The 23,797-nt window shown below is 36.9% G+C and overlaps 2 protein-coding genes and 1 long non-coding RNA gene across 3 annotated transcripts in view; 1 reads left to right on the top strand and 2 right to left on the bottom strand.

The window, feature by feature from the left end:
- Positions 1–361: 361 nt before the first annotated feature.
- LOC136036546 (piggyBac transposable element-derived protein 3-like) lies at positions 362–2,201 on the bottom strand. Its single transcript, XM_065718850.1, has 2 exons — positions 1,250–2,201; positions 362–1,137 (listed from the first exon to the last, which is right to left on the bottom strand). The coding sequence occupies exons 1-2, from the start codon at positions 2,199–2,201 to the stop codon at positions 362–364; spliced, it is 1,728 nt and encodes a 575-aa protein (XP_065574922.1).
- A 14,100-nt stretch (positions 2,202–16,301) lies between these two features.
- LOC136036106 (dual 3',5'-cyclic-AMP and -GMP phosphodiesterase 11-like) overlaps positions 16,302–23,797 on the top strand; it is a 231,066-nt gene continuing 223,570 nt past the window's right edge. Inside the window, exon 1 of the mRNA XM_065718110.1 lies at positions 16,302–16,333. The gene's annotated coding sequence lies outside the window, so the exon portion shown is untranslated. The remainder of the gene's footprint in view (positions 16,334–23,797) is intronic.
- Positions 18,754–23,183, bottom strand: LOC136036108 (uncharacterized). The gene is made up of 2 exons (XR_010619637.1): positions 23,139–23,183; positions 18,754–18,996 (listed from the first exon to the last, which is right to left on the bottom strand). It is a non-coding gene; the product is annotated as an uncharacterized LOC136036108 (long non-coding RNA).

Below are 23,797 nucleotides of genomic sequence, written 5' to 3'. Positions count from 1 at the left end.
CCATTCCATTCTTTACCGATCTGTATTTCCTTTGTCCGCCCGCATCTTGAATATGCATGACCAGTTGAGCATCCTGGCATGTCTCGTGATGAATCAGAAAAAATTGAATCTATTCAAAAAAGAGCCCTGAGAATAATTTTTAAAGAAGCCAAGATACCATCCGCTCCATCTAAAAAAGACTAAGCTGGAAACTCTTGAGCAGAACAGAGGAATGTTTTGCCTACGTTATGCAAAAAAAAAAAAATGCAATAATAAACCTTCTTAAGGAAAATATTTTCCCCAAAAGACACTCCCCATCCAGACACCACCTGCCATGCACTGTTTCTGAATCCGTTCGTATCTTGTCCCACACTCTGATCGGCTACATAGTGTGGTAAGTCAGAAAACAATTCCTGTTGGGTGTGAAAAACAAGGACACTTCACATTTTACGCATTTCACTTTGGAATGAGCTTGTACACATACTCTGTATCTCTGTTTGCTCTCTATCCAAGCCGGGAAGTGCCCCTGTCCATCGAGTCTTGTCGAGTCTGGGGTGCGACAAGTATAATTTCTTTTTTTCTGAGAGTTTGTATCTGCGTCACTGAAAGGTCTACCTCTCTTTGGTGTTGCCAAAGATGCACCAGATAGAAGTGCACGTGCCACATCTGTCTTGAACTGTAGCAGGTTCATTGGTTTCTGCCCAGCAGCAAGACACCTGCGGTATAAGAGCCAGCCATTCACAACGGAGAGGTCAAACAAGAAGAAGAAGATCCTCATGTACCATTTGCTCCGTGACTTGAAGTCGATCCTGTAAAGCTCCAGCAACATGTCGGCAAGATCTACACCACCCATAAAGCGGTTGTACTCCTTCACACAATATGGTCGCTTGACATCGGCATACTCGTTTCTTTTACCATCCCACCGCCTACACGTATCTTCTGGGTCTAGGGCGGCATAGGTCGAAATCAAGTGGACTGGCTTATTGTCATACCACTTCACCACAATGGCATTCGACTGCGTTTCCACTCGCCAGTTGTAAGAGCCTCTTCCTCGGGCTTTCAATTTGCTGTCTGATTCCAAGGCACAGCCTTTCAACCTGCTTGCCCTCACTGTGGCCAGTGTAAGTATGCCCTGATCACTTTGTATTTGTGCCAAGTCTAACGAGGAGAACCAATTGTCAAAGAATAACTTGTAATTTTTGTGCTTGGGTATTCCTCTTGCAAGCCGCAGGACAAAATCAGCTCCAACTCCCAGGTCACTGACATCAACCGAAACCACTCTCCCCATCCCTTGAGATGAACTTATAACCCCACTTATGCGGTTTCTTGGGATTGTACTGCTTCAACGAAATCCTCTGTTTTGTCGGCACAATTTGCTCGTCTACTGGCTGGTGTTCTTCTGGGGGTATCTTCATAAAGTTATCTCTGATCATCTCTATCAGAGGACGAACTTTGTGGATCTTGTCGTGCCCAGGGTCTCCTCGTGGTTTCTGGGTAAGATTGTCGTTGAAATGAAGATACTTTTTGATCTGCTCGAATTTGTCACGCGACATGGCATCAGCTATTACAGGGTAGCGCGTTTTGTTTGACCAGTAACTGCGGTATGACGGCATTTTCACTATTCCTGTGAATGCAAGGATCCCTAAGAAGCATTCCACCTCGGCAGATGAAACTCCAAATTCTTTGGCATCTTTTTGAAGAGCGTAAATTTTCGTTTGGTCACGTATATGGTTGACAACGCCTTGGTCAAAAAACAGCCTGACAAATTCCAGGGGTGTCTTGCCACTCATTTCTTGGTCGACGACAAGATGATCCTTCCACGCAGCATCTGGCTGGACGAAATCCACTTTTCTCCAAGCAAGGTCCCGTCTTTTGCTTGGTTTCGAAGCAGCAGTGCCTGAGCTCGTGGCATTTTGTCTGGCGATCTCGACGTCCTCATGGTCATCCTCACTGTTGTGGTCGTCAGCTTCAATTCGACCGCTTTCTATTTCTTCTTCAATCTCTTCTTCCTGCGGGTTATTATCAGGATCAGGAAGGAGAAAACTAGGATCAGATGGGTCCTCATCTTCATCAGACAGATCTTCGAGGTCGGAGTTGTCTTCCGGGCAAAGAAAAAAATTCAGAGCCTGTGCTAATGACACGGGGCGTCTTCGAAGTCTTCGCTGGACAGCCGAATACTCATCTTCCACAGTTTTTGATGTACACGGAGAAGGTTGGTCCATTTCTGCACTGTGAAAAATATATTTGGTAACAGTCTAGTAGGGGAGACCGGGATTGACCCGGACACGGGGTTGACCCGGACACGGGGTTGATCTGGACAGTCAAGTATGGACACCTAGCGGTTTAGTAAAAATTCTCAAAAAATCACGAAAGGTGCACCATCAACTGCCCTATTATCAAGTCAGTTTGGATCTTGATACACGAAGCCATTTGTTTGTATTTTGCAAAAAGTGTTTTTCAAGGTAAGAATTTTTTTCAAGGGTCTCTGTTTGGAGTTTAATAGAGTGGACCAGGCTGCTGGATTTGCAATGACATTTTTTCAGGAGAAAAGTAGCTCACATAGAAAGATTCTAGAGCAGTTTATTGAGCGCCATCTATTTGATTTTTTTTTCAAATCACTTTGACGTCGCACGAGGACACATGGGGTTGGGCCGGACACGGCGATTGGAGGTTGGTTCGGACATTTTTATCTGTCCGAACCAACCCCGTCTCTAAAAGGTTGGTATTTAGGGTAGAAAATACACGGATGAATGCTTGAAAATAAGTATTTCTACTAAGCAAGTACAGCAGTTCGCATTAGGAATATATTTTAGTGGTATACTAAGCGGTCTTTGAGTAAAATCTCAGCTCGTTCCAACTCCGGTGAATGGTGTGTCATTTTAAAGCTTTTTTGTCATTTTATATAGCTGAAGTACTGTTTTTTACTTTTTTATACTTTTATGCATATTTGAAAAAAAAAGAAGTAGAAATCTAATGGTTTAGCATGGTGTCCGAACCAATACTGGGGCCGTCCGATCCAACCCCGTGGGTAGGGGTTGTTTCGGACATTTCAAAAAAATGAAAAAAAATAAAAATATTTTTTTCCTTTTTGTAGAAAAATCTGAAAAAAATCTCGAAGGTAGTCCTAACGGATACGCATTTTATGGTGAAGTCAGAACTGGAGAAAAGTCAATGGCTTAGAAGATATGCCGTTTCAAAAAATCGCGTCCGGGTCAACCCCGGTCTCCCCTACATTGTTATTGACGACGGCAACTCCACCAGTTCTTGTCTAGATGGCTCTTCCGAGCGATGGTTCCTTGAAGCCACAGAACATGGTCGAGCTCTCAAAATTTGATTCCAATGGTGTAAAGCAACTGTTTTCATGATATCTAGGCATCTCACACTGTATACGGCTTGCCGTCTCATCTGGTCTCGCTACCGCCGGATGGTTCCCAGAGGAACCACGACGTTGGGGATCGTTTCTATCCTCTGGTTTTCCAGCTATAGGAGTGTATGATAGCTCATCTGAACAAACAAAACGTCCTCTTTCTAAAACTTTTAGAATCTAAACTCTAGCACAATAAACAATAAAGTTATTCACAAAAAAGTATTCTCACCTTTCAGGAAAAACAAGCAAGGCTAGAGGGCACAGGTTCAAACTTCATTACCTCACACAAGGGTGACAGATTACGGACTAAGAAAAATACAAACCTGTCTAGGTAGATCAGATTGAGACAATGGCAAACGGATTGACGTTAATACATCAAACGGTCAGGATTAAAATAAATTAAAAAGTTCATGGTTCCTGAGGGAACCTTCAGGCATCAAAGGGTGCAAATTGAGGCAGGACGTATCATCTTCAATTTTTCCAATTTTCTTTCACTATTAACCATCTTATTTTTAAGAAGCGAATGTTCTTTATCCAGATTATCGACCCTTGTAGTAAGAGTACCTAATTGATGTTTCAAGCTAGAGCTATCATATGAGGTGTCTAATGAAATATTCATACCTTCTCGTTTCGGATTTTTCCTTTTACGTCCCATTGTACATTAATATTGTACTAATATCAAATATTAATACGTATTACTAAATCTCCAACAGTTCTTGAAATAATGTTTTCAGCATTAAATGAGTATCCAAAAGTTCTTGAAATATTATTTTCACATAAACCCACACAGAGGTCTTAAATGCGTCTTACCCTGACGAGAGCATTGAATGAACTGAGAGCATTGAATGATATGCTATGTAAGTGTAAAGAGCATCGATTTTCCTTATAATTATATTTTTCTTAAACATTTTCGTATGAAATAAATCCTTCTTTTTGTACTTCCCAATTGAAAACGGCTAGCCCAATAAATAGCTCCGGGTGTAGCTAGATGTACAGTTGTTTGCAAGTAGAACATTTGATTGAATGAGTCAGTATATATTTTGACCTTACGTTAAATGCTTGTAAATATATTTATTGTATATTGAACAATGCTCAGTATCCATTTTCTGTGCTAGTTTATTCAAGAAATAAAATGATATATTTTTATTTACTATATGGAATGACCATAATCGTATGAAGTAAAACTTAAAGGGTGTTTGACTCTGAAGGAAGTTAGGAATACTTTTGGCTTATTTTATTAGGCATTTATTAATCAGTAGCTTATAATATTAGGTAGAAGAAAGAACCCATTAAAGTAACGTATATTGTAAGGACTTGAAGGGCTGAGTAACCAGAGGGAGGTAATAAGAAACCAGTATGTCATATACACAGAAATTGAGATTTTTTTTTATTGACAAGAAACGAAAAACAAGAACAACAAGAAACAAAAAAAACGAGAAAAACGGGAATGGAGATATAATATACATATATTCTTAAGAGGCTATAAAAAACATATGAATCCTGTATGAAAAACAAGAAATTATGCAGAATGAGAAGACAGTGATTAGCGTGAAATCAAACTGGATATTTTTGCTATTTGTACCTCAGTGAAATATAAGAAAAAACTAAGAAAAAGAAACCAATTGAAAATCTAATTACTAATCTAGCAGATACTGGACAAAATAAAAACAAACAAAAAACAAAGTTAAAAAAACCTTAGCTTGATAACTTTCACAAATACTTAGCATTTTTTTTTCTTGTTTTTCGTATGATTGAAAAGCAGTCTGGTCTTCGTCGTTAGTTAGGTATGTCATGTATGTCATATATAATCACTTAAGTAGGTATTTTAAGGTGCTTATATTGAAAAACTTAAAAGGGGTTCTTAAAAGTGTCACTTTAGCATAAAGGGCTAAATTTTGCCTGGAAGTATGAAAAGTGTAGAAGGCTCCAAATAATGTCAAAGTGGCACCAAATGTGCCGCTTTCACTACCATCAATGTGAAAAAATAATGAATTGTGAACAATAGATCGAAAATTAATGTAGATTACATGAGAAAAAAACCCACGAGCCGCTTTCTTTTTTTTCCATTTTCTACCATTTCCATTGGAAATACGTTGATTGTTTTTCACGAAGTTTTAGAGCTTTAGTTTGTTAATGCCCATAATTTTATTGTTATCAACAACTAATATATTGTATATCTGCATGCGTTTCAAAAGTTCAACACAATCAAGCGTTTTTCCCAAAGAATAATCCACGGGGAGATCGTGGGAATAGAGGAACACATTAAAAAACACAAAATACGCAAATTATAAGAAAGCGATAGATTATCGGAGAAATATACTAATCCTAAGAATTTTTGAGGGGGACGGAAAGGACTGGTGACTGCAACTTTTAGAAACCCCAAATATGATTTGTTTTAGTAGCTAACCCATACTCCATGAAAGTTGTGTGCTTAGAATCAGGATAATATACAGTAGGGGCAAATCTCCGGCATTTTAATGGGGGGGGGGAGAGTGGTCCATATCCGGATAGTCAAGGGGCATGGGATGGCATATACAATAATTTTTCTCCATGTTATTTGGGGGCTGGGCAGCTGCCTCCCCCCCCATACGACGCCCCTGCTTATAAGGAACATCAAATAAAGATCCTACTAATGTTACAATTGTGAACTTTTTCGGTATTTAGTTTTACAGGCTTTTCTTTATGTTATTTTAATAGAGTGGTATAGACAAGATCAGTGTGCAATGTTTTAATACTTTTATTTTGAGAATTTAAAAGAGATGAATATTCATCATCAAACAGTTTGTGGTAACGAACTGTAGTAAGGAGCGACCCGGCTCAATAGTAGCCGAAACTCTGAAAAATGGAATTTTGATACCAGTAGTTACATCAAAAGAATCGCATTTTAATGCTGATTTTAAATATATAAGTTTCAACAAGATCAGTTATACCCATCAAAAGTTAAGAGCCTGAGAAAAATTGCCTCATTTTAGAAAATAGGGAGAAACACCCCCCTAAAAGTCATAGAATCTTAACAAAAATCACACCATCAGATTCAGCGTACCAGAGAACCCTATTGTAGGAGTTTCAAGCTCGTATCTACAAAAATGTAGAATTTTGTATCTTTTGCCAGAAGGCAGATGACGGATGCTTGTTTATTTGTTTGTTTTTGTTTGTTTTTTTCCCCAGGGATGTTCGAATCGACCCAGTGGTCCTAGAATGTTGCAAGAGGGCTCATTATGACGGAAATGAAAAGTTCTAGTGTCCTTTATAAGTGACCAAAAAAATTGGAGGGCACCTAGGCTCCCTCCCACGCTACTTATTTTCCCAAAGTCAACAGATCAAAATTTTGAGATTGCCATTTTATTCAGCGTCGTCGAAAAACCTTGCAACTATGTCTTTGAGGACGACTTACTCTACCACAGTCCCCGTGGGAGGGGCTACAAGTTACAAACTCTGACCAGTGCTTACATATAGTAGTGGTTATTGGGAAGTGTACAGACATTTTCAGGGGGATTTTTTGGCTGGGGAGAGGGTTCGAGAAGAGGGGGATATGTTGGGGGAACTTTCCGCCGAGGAATTTGTCATGAGGGAAAAAATTTCCATGAAAGAAGCGCAGGATTTTCTAGCATAATTTAAAAAAACGAATGAAAAAATAAATATGAAAAAGTTATTTCAACTGGAAGTAAGGAGCAGCATTAAAACTTAAAACGAACAGAAATTATTACGTATATGAGGGGCTCACCTCCTCCTAATACCTCGCTCTTTGCGCTAAAGTATGTTTAGTAATTTCAGCTATTTATTCTACGGCTTTTGTGATTCAGGGGTCATTCTTGATGAATTGGGACAAAATTTAAGCTTTAGTGTAAAGAACGAGGTACTGACGAAGGGGTGAACCCCTCATATATGTAATAAAAACATGAAAATACAAAAGTTCGTTACGTAAGCTAATTTATAAGTTACGTATATCTTTTGCTAATGAAAACATTCGTAAAAAATTAGAACTTCTAGTTGCCTTTTTAAGTAACCAAACAATCGGAGGGAAACTAGGCTTCCTCCCCCGCTCCTTTTTTCTCAAAATCATTCGATCAAAACTATGAGAAAGCCATTTAGCCAAAACTAAATATGCAAATTTCGCTTTAATTATTCCTCTCCGGAGAGCCAAAGTCAAAACATACATTGATTAAAAAACGTTCAGAAATTAAATAAAAAACAAGTTTTTTAACTGAAAGTAAGGAGCGACATTAAAACTTAAAACGAACAGAAATTACTTCGTATATGAATGGGGCTAATTCCTCATCAACGCCCCATTTTTTACGCTAAAGTTTTTTGCTGTTTTAAAAAGAAGAGTTGAGAGAAAGAGTCAAACTTTAGCGTAAAGAGCGGGGCATTGATGAGGAAGCAGCTTTCATATACGAAATAATTTCTGTTCGTTTTAAGTTTTAATGTCGCTCCTTACTTTCAGTTAAAAAACTTGTTTTTTTTATTTAATAAATAACACTGTCCGCGTTGTTTAAAATGGACACAGAAATAAATATTATAGATTTGAATTTGTTCTACAATTTTGTCACATGCAAGTAAACAGTCTTAGCAGAAAAATTCGGTTTTAGTTGCTAGCCGTCACGAATAATTCGAGCTCTCCATATTCATCTGAAACGGAGCTCAAATGAAAATCTTTAAACTTCAAAAGTCCAACATCTGTTATTTAGGATATTGACTTGTCAGTTTATTCTCGATCCTTGGAGGGCTAAATAAATTAAATGATAACCTGGAAATAGTGATAATAGTGATGCAGTTTTTGAATGATATTGGAAAAGATTATAAACCTTAAAATATATTGAAGTGAGGAAGTAATATGATCCAGTGACTTGGTTCCCAAGGTGTCTTTCACAGAGGGGAACTCAAACCCATTGAATTGAGGATATTGACTTTCAACTTAAACAAGTAAGTTTTCTTATTCCTAAATAAAGTGCAATGTAAAATTTTAGGAGGGTTTAGCTCTAGACAAGAGGGCTAATTGATAACTTTGAAAATAGACTAATGAGTTAGCCTAGGCATACATAGAGGTAAATTAGGCCTGGACTCTCAGTAATGAATCCAGGGTGTAAGATATACACTAGAAAGGCGTTGCTAATCTGTTATTAGTATTTTTTCCTATTAATAGGGCTCAGAAGACTGCAGAGTCAAACCTTTAACAGACACAGTAAAATTCTAATTAATTGACTTCTTGCTATCTCGGAAAGTGTTTAGGTTAGGAAAATGAAACTTTCAGGGATGGTCTATAGGATAAAGTATGTCCCAGGAAGGTATTTTAAAGTACTCATCTCTACTCCTTCTCCTTGTAGAGGGCCCTGAAATTTGCCTACATGACAGGTCTATACCTATTGAAATTTTGACAAAACAACATTTTACCTTAATTTTCAGTTACCAGTTGCCCTTTCTCTGCCTTTCGTTCTGAAAATGTAATTCCTGTTATTTGAGTAGAATTTACCTTAAATTACCTTAAATCGCACTGGCCGGCGAATAAGGTTGGGTGAACATCCTGTAGATTCGCCAGAGCCATATCATGTTTTTTTTTTTAATTTAGAAAATGTATTTGCATATCTTTAAAACCTTATAAAATAGAATTGAGCAAAGTTATGAAGCTGAAAACAATTTTGTTGTACTTCAATTAAGCAGAAAACCTATTTTGCAAGGTTTCACTTTTATAACACACATATTTTTAAAGGTCATCAAAGGTCAGGGCCCTCTAGAGGGAGAAGGAGTGGAGGTAGCTGCTTCAAAATACCTCTCCGGGACATACTTTAGTCTATAGATTCATCCCTGAAAGTTTAATTTTCCTAGCCTAAACCCTTTCCGAGATAGCAAGAAGTCAATTAACTAGAATTTTACCACAAAAACATTCCACCTTAATTTTGGGTTTTAAGTTTATCACCAGCATCTCTTTAGTTATTTTGGTGAGCTTCTAGTGTATAACAAATCTGAAAGAAACATGCCAATGAAATGAAGTTAGGTTTGATATAGCCAATGTGAGATTCTGCAAGGAAAATCCTTGCAGTTAGAAATCCTTGGAAAATCCAGAGCAGTTAGAAATGCTAATTCTACAAGTGCATCCATTTCTGGTTGACCCTCCTCCTCCATAGGGCAAACTAAAAGTGTTTAAAGTGGGCAGGGTTTTGAAGCTGAGAGAAATATTAGGGTTGTACAATATGAATGAAATTATATTCAAAATACTATTTCCTGTCATTACTGGTAATTTCTGTATAGTAGGAAGTCAAAAGATAAGTGAAAAAGCTTACACATCCATTAATACTAATTATCCACTTTCACTTTTGCATTGAAACTAGCCAGTGAACTGGTGAATCAGAGCAATAAGTTAAATATGACATTTCTGTTCTGTTGAATTAAGAAATGCCTTCTGATGCAATGGAGATTATAGAGTTTTTCATTTCAAGATTGAATTTGTTTTACCTTACCTTAATTAATTACCTTAATTTGCACTTCGGAGCAAATTAAGATCTGTAGATCTGTTGAATGCTCCTGAGTTGAGTCGGTGATGTCTCATAGCAGGTATGAGCAGGACGGAATGTCCCATTCATACTTCCAGTCTTTCGTGGCCCACTCTTTATCCAGTGCCTTCTTGAATGCTTCGGGGGTGGGGGCTGAGACTGTTGCTTCACACAGTTCATTCCAGGGGTTGACGACTCTGTTGGTGAAGAAACTTTTTCTGGCCCTGGTTCTGACTGACTGCTTGAACAGCTTCTTTGAGTGTCCTCTGGTGCACTGTGGGGGGCCTGGGTAGATGGGCAGGATCTTGGCATATGATGAGTTCAGCAATTTGCGGGTCATCATCATGTCGCTACGGTTGCGCCTGTACACGAGGGTAGGGAGGTTGAGAGCCCGTAAACGATCTTGATAAGGTTTGTCTCCAAGGTTTGTGATGGCCTTGGTTGCTCTCCTTTGGACTCCCTCAATTAGCCTGACATCTCCTTTGTATGTTGGGAAGGCAGCGCACATGCCAAAATCCAAAACGGGTCTAACTAGTGCCTTGTAAAGTTTCAGGAAAACTAGTGGGGATCTGCTGGTAACTGTTCTTTTGATCAGTCCTAAGTTTGTGTTGGCCTGGGACACGCTCTTGATGGTGTTGGCATGGAACTTGAGAAGGCTGTCAACGATGACCCCAAGGTCGCGTTCCTCTGTGCTGGTCTTGATGGGTGGATCGGAGTTGGAGGCATGTTCATGCATATGGTATTGGGCGCATGGGTTTGAGGATCCAAAGTGTAGCGTGCTGCACTTGCTTATATTGAACGATAAGAGCCATTTGTCTGCCCACAGCTGGATTTTCTGGACGTCTGTTTGCAGGGATTTTACATTCACTGCTCCAAATAGCTTTGAGTCGTCAGCATAGAGAGACAATTTGTTTTCCACCTCGCTGAATATATCATTGATGTAGATGTTGAACAGTGTAGGACCAAGAACAGTTCCCTGCGGTACTCCACTGATGACATCACAGGGCTCGGAAAAGACCTTTTCACCTCCAGCACCAAATAGCCTGACTCTCTGGGTTCGTCCTGACAGGAAGTCCATAAGCCAATTAACCAGGTTGGGGTGTAACTGGGCAGCAGTAAGCTTTTCTCTTAGCCTTTTGTGTGGGACTTTATCAAAGGCCTTAGCAAAGTCTAGTAAAACTAGGTCCACTGGCAATCCTTTGTCAAGCAAATCTGTAATGATGTCATATGTTTCCAGTAAATTTGTTTCAACTGACTTTCCTGGTTGAAACCCATGCTGATTAGGGGATAGGATATTGTTGACTTTCAGATGTTCCAGTATTGTATCATTGACCACTCTTTCAAGGATTTTTGCGACTACTGATGTGAGACTTATAGGTCTGTAGTTTTCTGCTTTAAGTCTGCTGCCTTTTTTGAATATTGGGGTCACAAAAGCAGTTTTCCAATCAGATGGGACAGATTTGGCATTAATAGACTTTTGGAATAGGTCAGACAGTGGTCCAGCGATGATGGTTGCCAGTTCCTTCAGCAATCTTGGGTGTAAGTGATCTGGTCCAGCCGATTTATTCGTGTCAAGATTTTGAAGCCGTTTGAGGATGTTGGAGGGGTCGATGCTGACTTGCTCCATCGTTGTGGGGGCTTCATAGCCCGGGCAGTTTGGCAGGGGGCCTTCCGGTTCACAGGTGAAAACTGAAGCAAAGTGCCTATTTAGTTCGTTTGCTACATCAGTTATGTTGGTTACGGTAGTGCTACAGGGTTTCACCAGTCTGAAGATAGTTCGACGGGAGTGGTTCTTGCTAGAGACATAATTCCAGAATTTTTTAGGATTTGTCTTACTTTCTTTGGCAAGATTGGACTCCAGATTTTCGTAGAGTTTTCTGGTGAGGTTTCTCAGCTTGTTTCGTGCCTTGGTGAATTTTGTGTGTTGCTGCAGGTCTCCTGACTGCCTGAACTTTTTCCATGACCTCTTTTTCCTGTTTATTTCTCTTTTGATGTCTTTTGTCATGTAGGGGAGGGATCTAGGTTTTGGTTTGAAACTGGTCTTCGTGTGGGCATCCTGAGCTTTCAGTAAAACACCCTTGAATTTGGTCCATTGTTCGTCAACTGTGCCACTTAGTACATTCGGCCAGTCTGTAGTGGATAATTCATTTCGAATAGCAATGTAGTCGACAAACACTTTTTTGACTAGCTTGTTCTTAAGTACCTTCACTTTCAGCATGAGCTCTATAGTTAGGTGATCGCTTTTACCAAGGGGTGGTGAGTAATCAATACTTTGAACTAAGCTTTTGTCATTCAAGATAACCAGGTCAAGTATTGTTGGGCGCTGAAACAATCTGTATCTAGTTGGTTGGTCAACTATCTGGTGTAGGGACAATTCACTGAGGTGATTATCCTGAGTGAATATTACCTATAGAGCTAAGCAAATTAGTCCATGAGCCCTGCAGGTAGCAGGGCAAGGTCTGTATTCTGATTGGTTGAATTGTTAGTTTCTGCTTATGACCTACTTTCTGTTTACTTTTTCAGGCCAAATAGTTATTCCATAAACATAGAATATAGACCATGCCCTGCTGCTCACAAGGCTCATTGACTAATTTGCTTTGCTCTGTAGGTAATATTCACTTGTGAGAATCACTATTCAACCAAATTTGTTTCACCAAGGCCTCCCCATAGCCAAAGAATCTTTTAAAACACATTTAATCTTAAACTGAAAAAGTGTATAATCTCCATTGTGTCAAAAGTCATTTCTTCATTTCAGCAGAACAGAAACGTCATATTAACTAATTGCTCTGATTCACTGTTTCACTGGCTAGTTTCAACACAAAAGTGAAAGTGGATAATTACCATTAAGGGATGGATAAGTTTTTTAATTATGTTTCAACTTACTACTATACAGAAATTACCAGTGATGACTTGAAATGGTATATAAAATATAATTTCGTTCATATTGTACAACCCCAACATTTCCCTCAGCTTCAAAACCCTGCCCACTATAAACATTTTTAGTTTGTCAAAGGGGGATTTTAGAGAGCTAAAAAATGGACTTTAGAGCAAAGTGTATTAGTCCATGAGCCCTGTGGGCAGCAGGGTTAATCGACTAACAATTCAACCAATCAGAATATAGACCTCACCCTGCTGCCCACAGGGCTCATGGACTAATATGCTTCACTCTATAGGTAATGTTATCTGTAAGCAAAATTGGACGTTTGTTTTGTTCAGATACAGCTGGCTAGTTTAAACTCAAAAGTGAAAGTGGATGATCTTGTATATTAACATTAATGGATGCATGGGTTTTTTACTTATCTTTCAACTTCCTACTATACAGAAATTACCAGTTATAACTGAAATTAATATTTAAAATGTTCCATATTGTTCAACCCCAACCTTTCCCGCAGCTTCAAAACCGTGCCCACTTTATGCATTTTTAGTTTGCCCCATGGAGGAGGAGGGTCATCCAGAAATGGATGTGCTTCTAGAATTAGCATTTCTAAGTTCTATAGTAATTACCCAGCTTTGAAATCTTGCATGTACAGATCAAAATTGGTTCCATTAATTCCTTGCTTTATGCTCTTTCAAAAATGATTCACTTCCAACAATGCACTCCACCCCTATATGGCCCCATATTGCCCTAAATAACATATTTTTTTATTGTTTTGCATCTCTTGAAGCTTTATACAGGGTCTGTCCCAAAAGTAACACAAATGACATATTTCCACTGTTCCAGTATGCCTGTGGATCACAACTCCTGGCAGGAATAGTGGTGGGATGTTTCAGCTAAAGTGAATCATGTTACTTAGTTCCCTGAAGTAAAGGCAGAAGTTTTCTTTGCATGAAGTGCTTATTTAAACCATATTTAAAAATAGTGGTGGTGCAGAATCACAAGAGTAATAGCACACAATTGAATTTGTGTCAAACTGGGCAATGGTAAAAACATATTTAAGATCCTTCTGTAAGCCTACAGAGATGATGCCATGTCCCAGAACAAAACTTTCAAGTGGCAAGGAAGGTTCTGGATAGGGAGGGAGTTCATCAATGATGACAAGTGCTCAGAACCTACTTCACCCCTCAGCAGGTCAAACTGACAACAGAGTGACAAATGTCTGAAAATTTTTGAAATATGATTTATGATTAAGTTGACAGATGTTAGCTGACATGAGTAATCCACCAAAGGCCATGGAGTAAAGGAAATCACCATGGACACCAGAAGAGGTAATAGATGCTTTGGCCACCTGTCTACAAGAGGTGTTGATACCTTCTAGGAATCCTACAAGGGGCAGGTAAAACATGGGAAAAAGTACGTCAGGTTAGAAGAACAATATTTTGACAATTATTAACTCATTTGTATGTTTATGTTGAATAAACAATTTTTTACAGGAAACTACCAGAACTTTAGGAAAGACTGTATTTCTTAGTTAATGGGTTTCCTGGCCCATTGAAAGCATTTACTCACTCTTATTGCAAAATAATTAAAATGTTTTTTTTTTCAAATATGGATAAAAATGGAAGGAAACAACATAGTCTGATTAATAGAAACATGCTGAATATTATGAAGCAAGGATTTCTTTGTTTTAGCATTTTCTTTTAGTTTTGTATACATCCTAAGGCTATTTAATGCATCATTAGAGGGGGAGGAGGTGATGTGCCTTGTCAGAAAAACAACTATGATGTTTGGGAAGAGCATAAAATAAGGAATGTAATGGTACCACTTTTATTTTATCAGTAGGTTTCCTTTAGATATGGTTATGTACTAAAAGTTTACATGATTTTATTCTACTTGTAGCAATGCTAACAAACTTGAGATATAAAAAACCAGAACCATATTTAATTTTGAATGTACGTTGAAAAAATAATATAGACCTTCTTTAACTTGAAAAAGTGTTTTGAAGAATTTGCAGCTTATTTTTGCTTGGAAAGACCATTGATTTAAGAATCTAATGGTATATATTTCTGTTTTCCATGGTCTATTCATTTTGTGCCCTATACTCTTTCTTTACCCTTTTCTTTACTATCATATTTGGCTAAGGTTTATTACAGGACAGAAATCAGATAAAAAAAATACACCATACAATTCTCCATATAATGCTCTTTCTAACTATAATAACTGCTGCTGTTGCACTTTTATTTTAGCCTGCCACCCCATAAAGCCTGTGGCTAAACATGGCTCTAAGCCACCCCATATAGCCTGTGGCTAAACATGGCCGTAAGTCATATACAAAGAATTGCTGATTTTATAGGTTTGTCATTGTATTTTGCGCGTCTCATCAGAAATTAGTTTATAACACTAATTAAAGCAAATTTGACAAAAACAAACATAATCAGAAACTTTTTGCAAATAGCCAAAGGCTAAGCTATATCTGCGCTCATTAGGAGAAAGTAGGTGGGATGCAATTCTGACAGCAATGAACATTATATTAGGAAAGAGCAGTGAGCAGAGAAGAAAATAGCATATTTCTTTTTTCCCTATCTGATATTTCCCTATAATAAACCCTATCTCTATTTGCTTAACAAGAAGTCCTGAGATGCTGATAGCATGGTAATGAGTTTCTGAGATATGGTGGCTTCAGAAATTAGAGATAAATTACCAAAGATCTGCTTCTCAAAAAGCAGAGCACTTGGTAATTTTAGGAAACTTATTAAGCCGCGTTTTATTTGAGACAAGATAGTTCCAGTTTGGGCTACCGTTTCCAATCTTGTTTCGCATAATTCCGTTTTATTTGAGCCTTCGTCTTGTTTCGTTTCGGTACTGCCTTTGACAAATAAAACGCTGGAAAAGAGCTAGGTAGTTTACTGGCAAAAGTTTTCAAAATCCACAAATGCATCTTAGGTTAGGTTAGGTAAAAAAGTGCTTAAATTTGAATTTACAATAGAAGCGATTATTATGTTTGTAAAAAGCATAAAAAAGGCATCGAGTGGCATTTTCACTTTATTGGTAAGTCAATAATGTGAACTGTCATACATTTACCCATCTGGGAATGTTGAAAGTGAAGTCTGGCTCTTTTTAGGATTAAAAAAGACACAAAGTATTGTAATTTGCTAAAGCCAAGGGCATACCTTACAGTAGGCACAGAAAAATAGTGCTGTACACATATCTGGAAAAATACATCCACTACGTAAATATTCTCTGCCGCCATTTTCATGAAACAAGGGGTGAAACTATCTGGATGAACAAGTTTCGATTTTTGGAATCTAGTTACGGAAAACGGTACGGTCCCTTACGGGATACTGCAAATAAAACGGCTTTGAGCTTACTAAATACGTAAAAAAAACGCTATTAAGGAAACAGGACTGAAACTAGACTGTAACAAGACCAAATAAAACGCGGCATTAAACTTCTATATGAGAAAGGTGATAAGATGAGTTTGGTAATTACAGAGGCATTACCTTTGTTTCTGTAGTAAGCAAATTACTCAGCGTGGCAATACTTATTAGACCATGAGATTCTGTAGATGAATTTTTAAGAAGATAACAGTGTGGGCACAGGAAGTGGAGAAAATTCATAGAGGTAACAATTTTACAAATACATCGAGGGAGAGAGGAAATCTAGGGGTTGTTTTAATTTTTCAATGTAACTACTAAGAAAGGCATTTTTCAATGAAAATGCCAAACAAAGGTGTTTTTCGAAATCTTAAGATTTAGGCTTGAGTCAGCTTTTTGTTGACTAGGCCTAGGTTTAGACAGCATAATTTTAATGGTGTGAGTAGTTTATAATTTAGCTGTATTATGTTTTTTTTTTAACTCAAGACACATTTTTAGAAATTCCTTCAAATCTTACAAAATAAAAATTTAACAAAGATATAATCCTCAAAATATTCTCCTTGGTCCTCAATTATGGTGTAGATGTTTTTGAAAGTTTCAATTTTATGATTCAAATTATATCCCAATTCGACAAAAGTCATCATCCCTTAGAGAGAGGAGAGGTGGAGGTAGATTTTTCAGAGACCAAAGGAATTCTTGGGCTTTGGATTCTTTTCTGAAAGTTTTATTCACTTATCTTGACTACTTTAAAATTTTGAAAAGCTCATTTGCCAGAATTTTATCATGGCTTCAGCTGTTCTGCTGCTGTGAGATGGCTGTGGGTCTCCCAGAGCCACTGCCACAAGCTCCTTCCTCTATCTCCAAGCAGGAAATCCTGCCTATCCTGCCCCAGAGTTGACCTTCCGCAAATTGGCCCAACCAGAGCTGCAAATTTATTGCATTAATACTAGGCTTCTCTCGGAACCTCTACAGTAGGTACCTCTAATAGGCCGAATCTGATGGTGCAATTTTTATTAAGATACCTTGACTGTTTTGGGGTTTTCACCCCTTTTTTTGAAAATAAAAGAAATTTTCTCTGGTTCAAGGCTTTGGATGGGTAAGACTTTTACAGAGTTATTTAGGACGTTACTTATCTTAGCACATCGAAATCAACAAATCACTGCAAAAACATAAGGCTAAATACAGACCGACCGGGGATTGATGGTACGCCGATGGTATCGGCGGCACGCTAGCACGCCGCCAAAAATTGTTTACACACCGGCACGTCTTTCATAGGCGATGTACTGCCGACAAATCGGCGCGGTGTTTACTATGGAAGCGACTTCGATAAGGCACTTGACTAGCATTGTTGACGAAGTTGTAACTCTCACCAGCGGCAATGGTAATGACATCAACTAAAAGAGGCAGTAAAGACAACAGATGATTACGAACTTCCATTACAATTTATTTGCGGTACTTGTGTATATAATGTTACACACTCGAGAACAAACCGGTTTTATCTGTCTGCATTAAGAGACAAGTAGCTTACGCTCAGTGGAAAACAAGTGATGGGTGGGAGTATACAGTGGACTTATAATTTGGGCTATATATTTGCACAATAGGGGGTGGGGGTAAAGTACACAGCGTGAAGTTAGAAAACAATTCTTTCCTCATTATATGCAGAATAATTATAGCTAAAACATTTTGCATGCATACCCTCTATATTTACACCCCCCCCCCTAATGTGCAAATATATGGGCTTATCCCAAATTTGTTTCTAAAGTATTGTATTTTCATCATATTTTGGTATATCTCATTAGGATTAACCTAACTTTATTTCTCGAGTGTGTAGCATTATGTATACAAACAGGCTTAGAAAAAGCTTTAAAAAAGTCGTCATTTTTTATATATTCGTTTTGTTACGTCTTTACGAGTCAGACAAATATTTCGCGCGGGACTCCCTCCCCATGCATACAGCCTTGGTTGTAAACGTAGCCGTGCTTTAAGATTGATTTTCCTGAGACTTTTTTTCAATTGGTTCGACACTTTTTCTCTTAAAATATAAACCTTTACAAATGTATGGCAAAGCTCTCATTGATTTTTTTTTCTTTTTTTTTGGCTGTAAATCAAATAGAAGAGTGAATAGTTTCCAATAAGTATGTCCTTGGGAACCTATTTGTTGACATCGTTTTAGGCATTTGTCCAGGAAATCAATAAGTAGGCTATGGTGGCGGTAAATTTCTCATGCCTATGGTGAGGTAGTTACTGACTTGACAGTTCCTGGATTTTCAACGTTTTGAATGAATGAGCTAAAGTTTGTCATTAAATCATAAAAAGTTCCTCTAGGTGTTTAGTTTCAAATAATCATTTTTTGAAATTATTAATATTCGTTTTGAAACATGTGCGGATATTTATGTTACGTCTTGAGTGCTTGTTAGTATAGACTTGGAAACGAATTTAAATTAAAGGTAAATAGTCTATCTTTTTGGGTACGCTTATAGATTTAATGAATATAAAGTTGTTGCCTTTTGTATTTCCTCGCTTTTTTGTAATCTAAACTGAAGCCTAGTTCAAGATTTTTTATATTTTTTTTATCTTTTTTTTTTTAACTGAGCAGCGATAGACAATTATATGACGTAGTTACTAAATGTAGGAAAAAAGAAAATAGTTCCTCATTATTGGTCATCAAACTGCTAATATCTTAATATTTTGCTTCTCTTATCTCTTATGATAAAAAAAAAGTTTCTGGCTCCAATGTTACCACTAAACCGGCACTGCTTCGTGGTGCTAGCCTTGTTAAAGGGCATGCTTTTGCGGTAACCATCTTTCGGACGAAGCACCGGACGAATGCCAGACACTTGCAATCTTTTCTCCAGAACGCTAAATCCCTGAAAAGTAGCTGGCAAATATTTCGTTGTTCATATCATTGACCTACAAATAAATTGATCATACTAGTAGATGCCATTTTTTATGCTCTTTTTGAATATAATAATCGATTTTCTCGCAAATTCGATTTTAAGACTTTTTAAGACCCTTGAAAATAATAATTTCATTCTATATTCTTTGGATATAAAAATGGGTTATGGCATTTGTTTCAGACATACTATTTCATTATAAATCCATTTTGTTAAAGTTGTATAATTCACAAATATTGATTTGTTTGGATTAAATTGATTAAAAAAAAACCCCCATGTTTTCTTCTTGTTCTGTTAGGCCGCTTAAAAACTGCCGTTTTTCACCTATATGTCGAAAAATATCAAAGCCGACAGAAGAAACATGGCGAACGGAAAAATGTAGAAATTGTTTTGAATATTTTACCCAACTTAGTCGTGAAAAATCAGTGCTTGTGGATTATATATATAAAAAAAAATGATTTATAATCAAATAGTAGGTTTGAAATCCATGGTTTAAGCCTTTTTTATACCCCTCCCCCCAAAAAAAGTTGGTCATTTTCAAGGGTTCAAAAAGGGCTTAAGTTTGAATTTGCGAGAGAAATGATCAGTATATTCGTAAAAAGCATACAAAACAACATCGAGTGGTATATTTGTTGTATTCATAAGCAAATATGAACAGCAAAATATCTAGCTAGTAATTTTCCTATGAATTGTTAAGCCTCTAATTTCGCATCCAGACAATTTAGGACACCTATTGCTATTATTACGGACAACTTGCTGCAGCACCAAGGCGCCCAAGGTCAACGCAGCTGCTCACGCCCCTCCTCCACTCCATTCTATTCAAAGCTTCACTGTTTGCCTCCTCCCATGAAATTCTGATTTCTTTTAAATCTTTCTTGACCTTTTCCCATCCCACTTATGGATTATCTGCCTTTCGTTGACTCCTGGTAGATAGTCAAAAAGTGCAGTTTTTAGCCATCTGTCATCCTTCATCCGTTAAACGCGGCCTAGCCGTCTTAAGGCAGGACGGACTCTCAAGGAATCTTCCTATATCTCCCGTGTTAAGCATTTGAAGTTTAGCTGACGTTCCTGAATTAGTGATTTCGGCGGTTTTTATGTCAGTAGAATAAAACAAATCTGGTGAATATTTTGATTTAATCAAATCTTAAAGCCGACAATAATTTTTTTTTTTATAATTCCAAAATAATTATAAAACCTGTTTCGGGTTTGCATTCTAGATTGCCACACATGAAAATGTTGTTGTGGGGTATCAAAAATAGAGCAAAAAGTTTTCTATTCAACAATGAGAAACTTGTTTCTATAATATATACTTCCTGACCGCAGTCCCTTCAAATACTTTACATATTTGTGTTCCGAAGTAAAAAATTCCCCTCAAAAGACAAGATCCAGCTGCAATCGGAGCGTGTGAGAATGCATAAATTACACCAAGGGACTAACCACTCGGATTGTTCAGGAGCAATTCAGTCAAGTATTAGTTAGTTGTAACCTGTTTAAACAGAGTCTAGAGAATAAGTAGCGTGCAGACATCAAGCTGCGATTAATAATTACATATAAAAAATTATATTGTATAAATAGTTACAAGAAGAATTGCTAAGGATAGCCTGCGCCTAATCGTAATTTTGAGTGAGAAACCCCTTAAGTTCAACCTTCTTATGTTTTTTTTTAGTTGAAGCGACAAAGAAAACTGATATCTTTGTATTTGACCGAGTTGCCGCCTAAGAAAAAGAATTGACTAGGGAGTATAATTCTTGGACTTCGGCTAGGCCTTAACTTTTTCCTCCATTATAGCCCTAGAAAGTGAGATCAAACCATATTATTCTTGGAGCTGTTAGTTTGATAAACGGTCAGTCAAGCGATTTCCTCATAACTATCCTTTGTCGATTCCTCTGAAAAACATTTAACATATCTTCCTCGACCTTTTGAGCCATCCACGTTTCAGAAATAGGGTTGACTGTTGCTATTACCATGACTTCTAATATTCTATTCTTAGCTCACAGACTTCCAAACTTTCTTTAACTGTAATAAAACACGTCAAAAAGTGGTAAAATCTACGCAGAAAATTGCACTAAAATCAAAAATGCTGAAAGAGGCTGTCAGATCCAGAGAGATCCAGTGGCAAAGTATGTATGAAGTCCCCGAATCCCCAAAAATTTCAAAGGAAAAGACGTATCTTAAAATTAGATTTAATGTTAATGTTTTTCATGTTTTTGTCATACTCCCTTCATATCCGGTCATAGTAATTAAAAGACAGGAATTTGACATTTTCTATTTCTAGGCTTAATAAGAATTCTCGATGCGCGGAACAGTTCTGTTTTTCAGGGTTTTGGAATTGCAGAAACTACAGAAAATACCCATTTTAGTATTTGATCCCTAAAATTAATGATGGGACGCGCTTGAAAATGTTGTCCCAGCAAATGAAGATAATACATTCTCCAATGTCAAAATATAAAAATATATGGGATATGCTATTTTCAAATAGGTTTCAAATTTGGAAATATAAAAAACGATATACATGTTAGTGGTAAGTTCCAGAAAATCCCTTCGCGTACCATTTGTTCGCTTAAGATATTAATTTGCAAGTGAGTGATAAGTATTTTAATTAGTTCTGCTTCCCTTTTTTTTCTGATTAGGCTACGTTCAAATCTTGAGAAACTGACTTGGATATTTTCATAAACACTAGGCTAAATTCGAGCTGTCTAAAGGCCTTTGCTACTTTTTTCTTCGGCTTTAGATCACATTCAAACGAGATTTATTTTGAACCAATGAAGTTTCCCCTTCCCTGCTTAAACTTCATATTAATATCCGAAATCATTTGTCCCCTTGTTAGATTGACGACGGAGGCTTGATATATCCATAGAGACAGCGTGGAATTGCGTCAGAATAACGTCAATTCGACTTTGCTTTCAGCTTGCTCCTTAATTAAGTTTCCCTGATAAAATGTAGTAATTACAACTCTTCTTGAAACATGTACATGCGTTCTCTATTAGGCTTAATCATACTAGCCAAAGTTGTTATTTCTTGCATAATCTTTTAGTAGAATATGTCTTTTAGTATTCAAGTATTCACATTCAAGTCTTTTAGTATTCAAGTATTCATTTAGTATTCATTTAAGAGCGATTGAGCTATTGAATAAAAAAAAATCTTTTTGCTATCTTGGAAAGTACTCTAACTGGGTGATTAAAACTTTCAACAATGAATACAGAGCCTAAATTACGCCTTGTTTTTCATACGCGTACCTCTACCACCACAACATTTTCGCCCCTCCCCCTTGGACCCATCTTCATACCTAATAACTGCAATTTATTAAGGTTTTTCTTTTGGTTGTTTCAAAATTGTTTTAAAATTACGAGGTTTCATGGCAGCAAAGCATTTTTGTCAATGTAAAACCTAAAATCGTCTCGTGAGTTTACTGTCATTTGTTCTTTTCAGTAATCTTAGTTTTTATGGTGATCTTTTTTTTTTGTTGGTGCTACACAGAAAGCAGTTCGTCCTTGTCTGGGCTGGGAGGATGTCATAAATAAAGATTTAAAGGAAATGGGAACTTCCTGGGAGGGTGTAAAGAGGGAGGCTTTAAATAGATTAGGTTGGAGGAGGAGCGTGCGTAGCTGTGTTGGCCTCAGGTGGCTTGGTGCTGCAGTGAGTTATTAGTAGTAGTAGTAGTAGTAGTATGACAAACAAAAACACACTGCTAGAAGTTAAAACTGTTTTAGTAAAGCGCAAATGGCGCTCTGGCCTTTAGAAGGCTTAAGGGACGTTAGCCTTACTCCTGTTTGGATTAATTTCTTTTTTTTAGTTTGATGACATTATACATTGCAATTTATGTTCGTTTAAAATTTTGATTTATTATTTACTTTGTTTTTATTCGTCTTTGATCTAATGCTGCTCTTCACTTTTCATTTTCTTTAATTATCTTTGAAAAGGTTTGTTTTTTAAATTAATTACTATAAATACTGGTGTGAGACAACTTGGTCCCGTCCAGTTTTTCTACTATGATCTCCACAGTTATTGTTGGAGTTTGCAGGGACTCCTAAAGTCGATAACCTAAATTTTTCATTCTCTTAATGAATTCTTTTCTATGACGTATAAAAGTAATAAATTCTTGTTCATTCTATTCAACACCTTATTTAATAGAATATGTAAAAAGAAAGAAACAAAGACCTTTTGACTGAACTTTGGATTTCTTATCTGCTGTTCCAACAGATCAAATATAACTGAGTGAGAAATATTAAGTTTTTTTTTTTATTAGACTGCAGATGCCAGATGGTCTGTTTTGTTTTGTTTAACTATAAAAATGCGAGGATATACTTTAGAAAATGACTGTGTTTTGGAAAGGCCAATAGTAGAAATTAAAAAAATGACTAAATTAAATTAAAATAATGACTAAGACTAAATTAAAAAATGACTAAATTAAATTAAAAGAATGACTAAAACTAAATTAAAAGAATGACTGTATTTTGGAAAGGCCACTAGTAGAAATTAAAAGAATGATTAAATTAAATTAAAAGAATGACCAAAACTAAATTGAAAGAATGACTAAATTAAGTTCAAAAAATGACTAAAGCTAAAGTAAAAGAATAACTGTATTTTGGAAAGACCACTAGTAGAAATTAAAAGAATGACTAAATTAAATTAAAAGAATGACTAAAACTAAATTAAAAGAATGAATGTATTTTGGAAAGACCTCTAGTAGTCGATGATTTTCAAATCAGAGGTAGTCAAGCAGAAAAAAAACAACAACTTTTTATTAAGAGTGGATGTTTTTGTTCAGAAGTTTTGTCAGGAATAAGACAGTTAAATTATTATAAAAGTTGGAACAA

This window comes from Artemia franciscana, chromosome 15, assembly GCF_032884065.1.
Source record: "Artemia franciscana chromosome 15, ASM3288406v1, whole genome shotgun sequence".
Lineage (NCBI taxonomy): Eukaryota > Metazoa > Arthropoda > Branchiopoda > Anostraca > Artemiidae > Artemia > Artemia franciscana.
Note: the sequence above shows the minus strand (reverse complement) of the source record. Positions and strands in the feature narration are given on the sequence as shown.

Bases quoted from the DNA above. Each gene is read 5' to 3' on its own strand.
- LOC136036546 (XM_065718850.1), bottom strand. From the start codon at position 2,201: ATGGACCAACCTTCTCCGTGTACATCAAAAACTGTGGAAGATGAGTAT. The intron at 1,138-1,249 runs GTTGATGTCAGT...TCTCCTCGTTAG, and splicing joins GGATGGGGAGAGTGGTTTCG to ACTTGGCACAAATACAAAGT.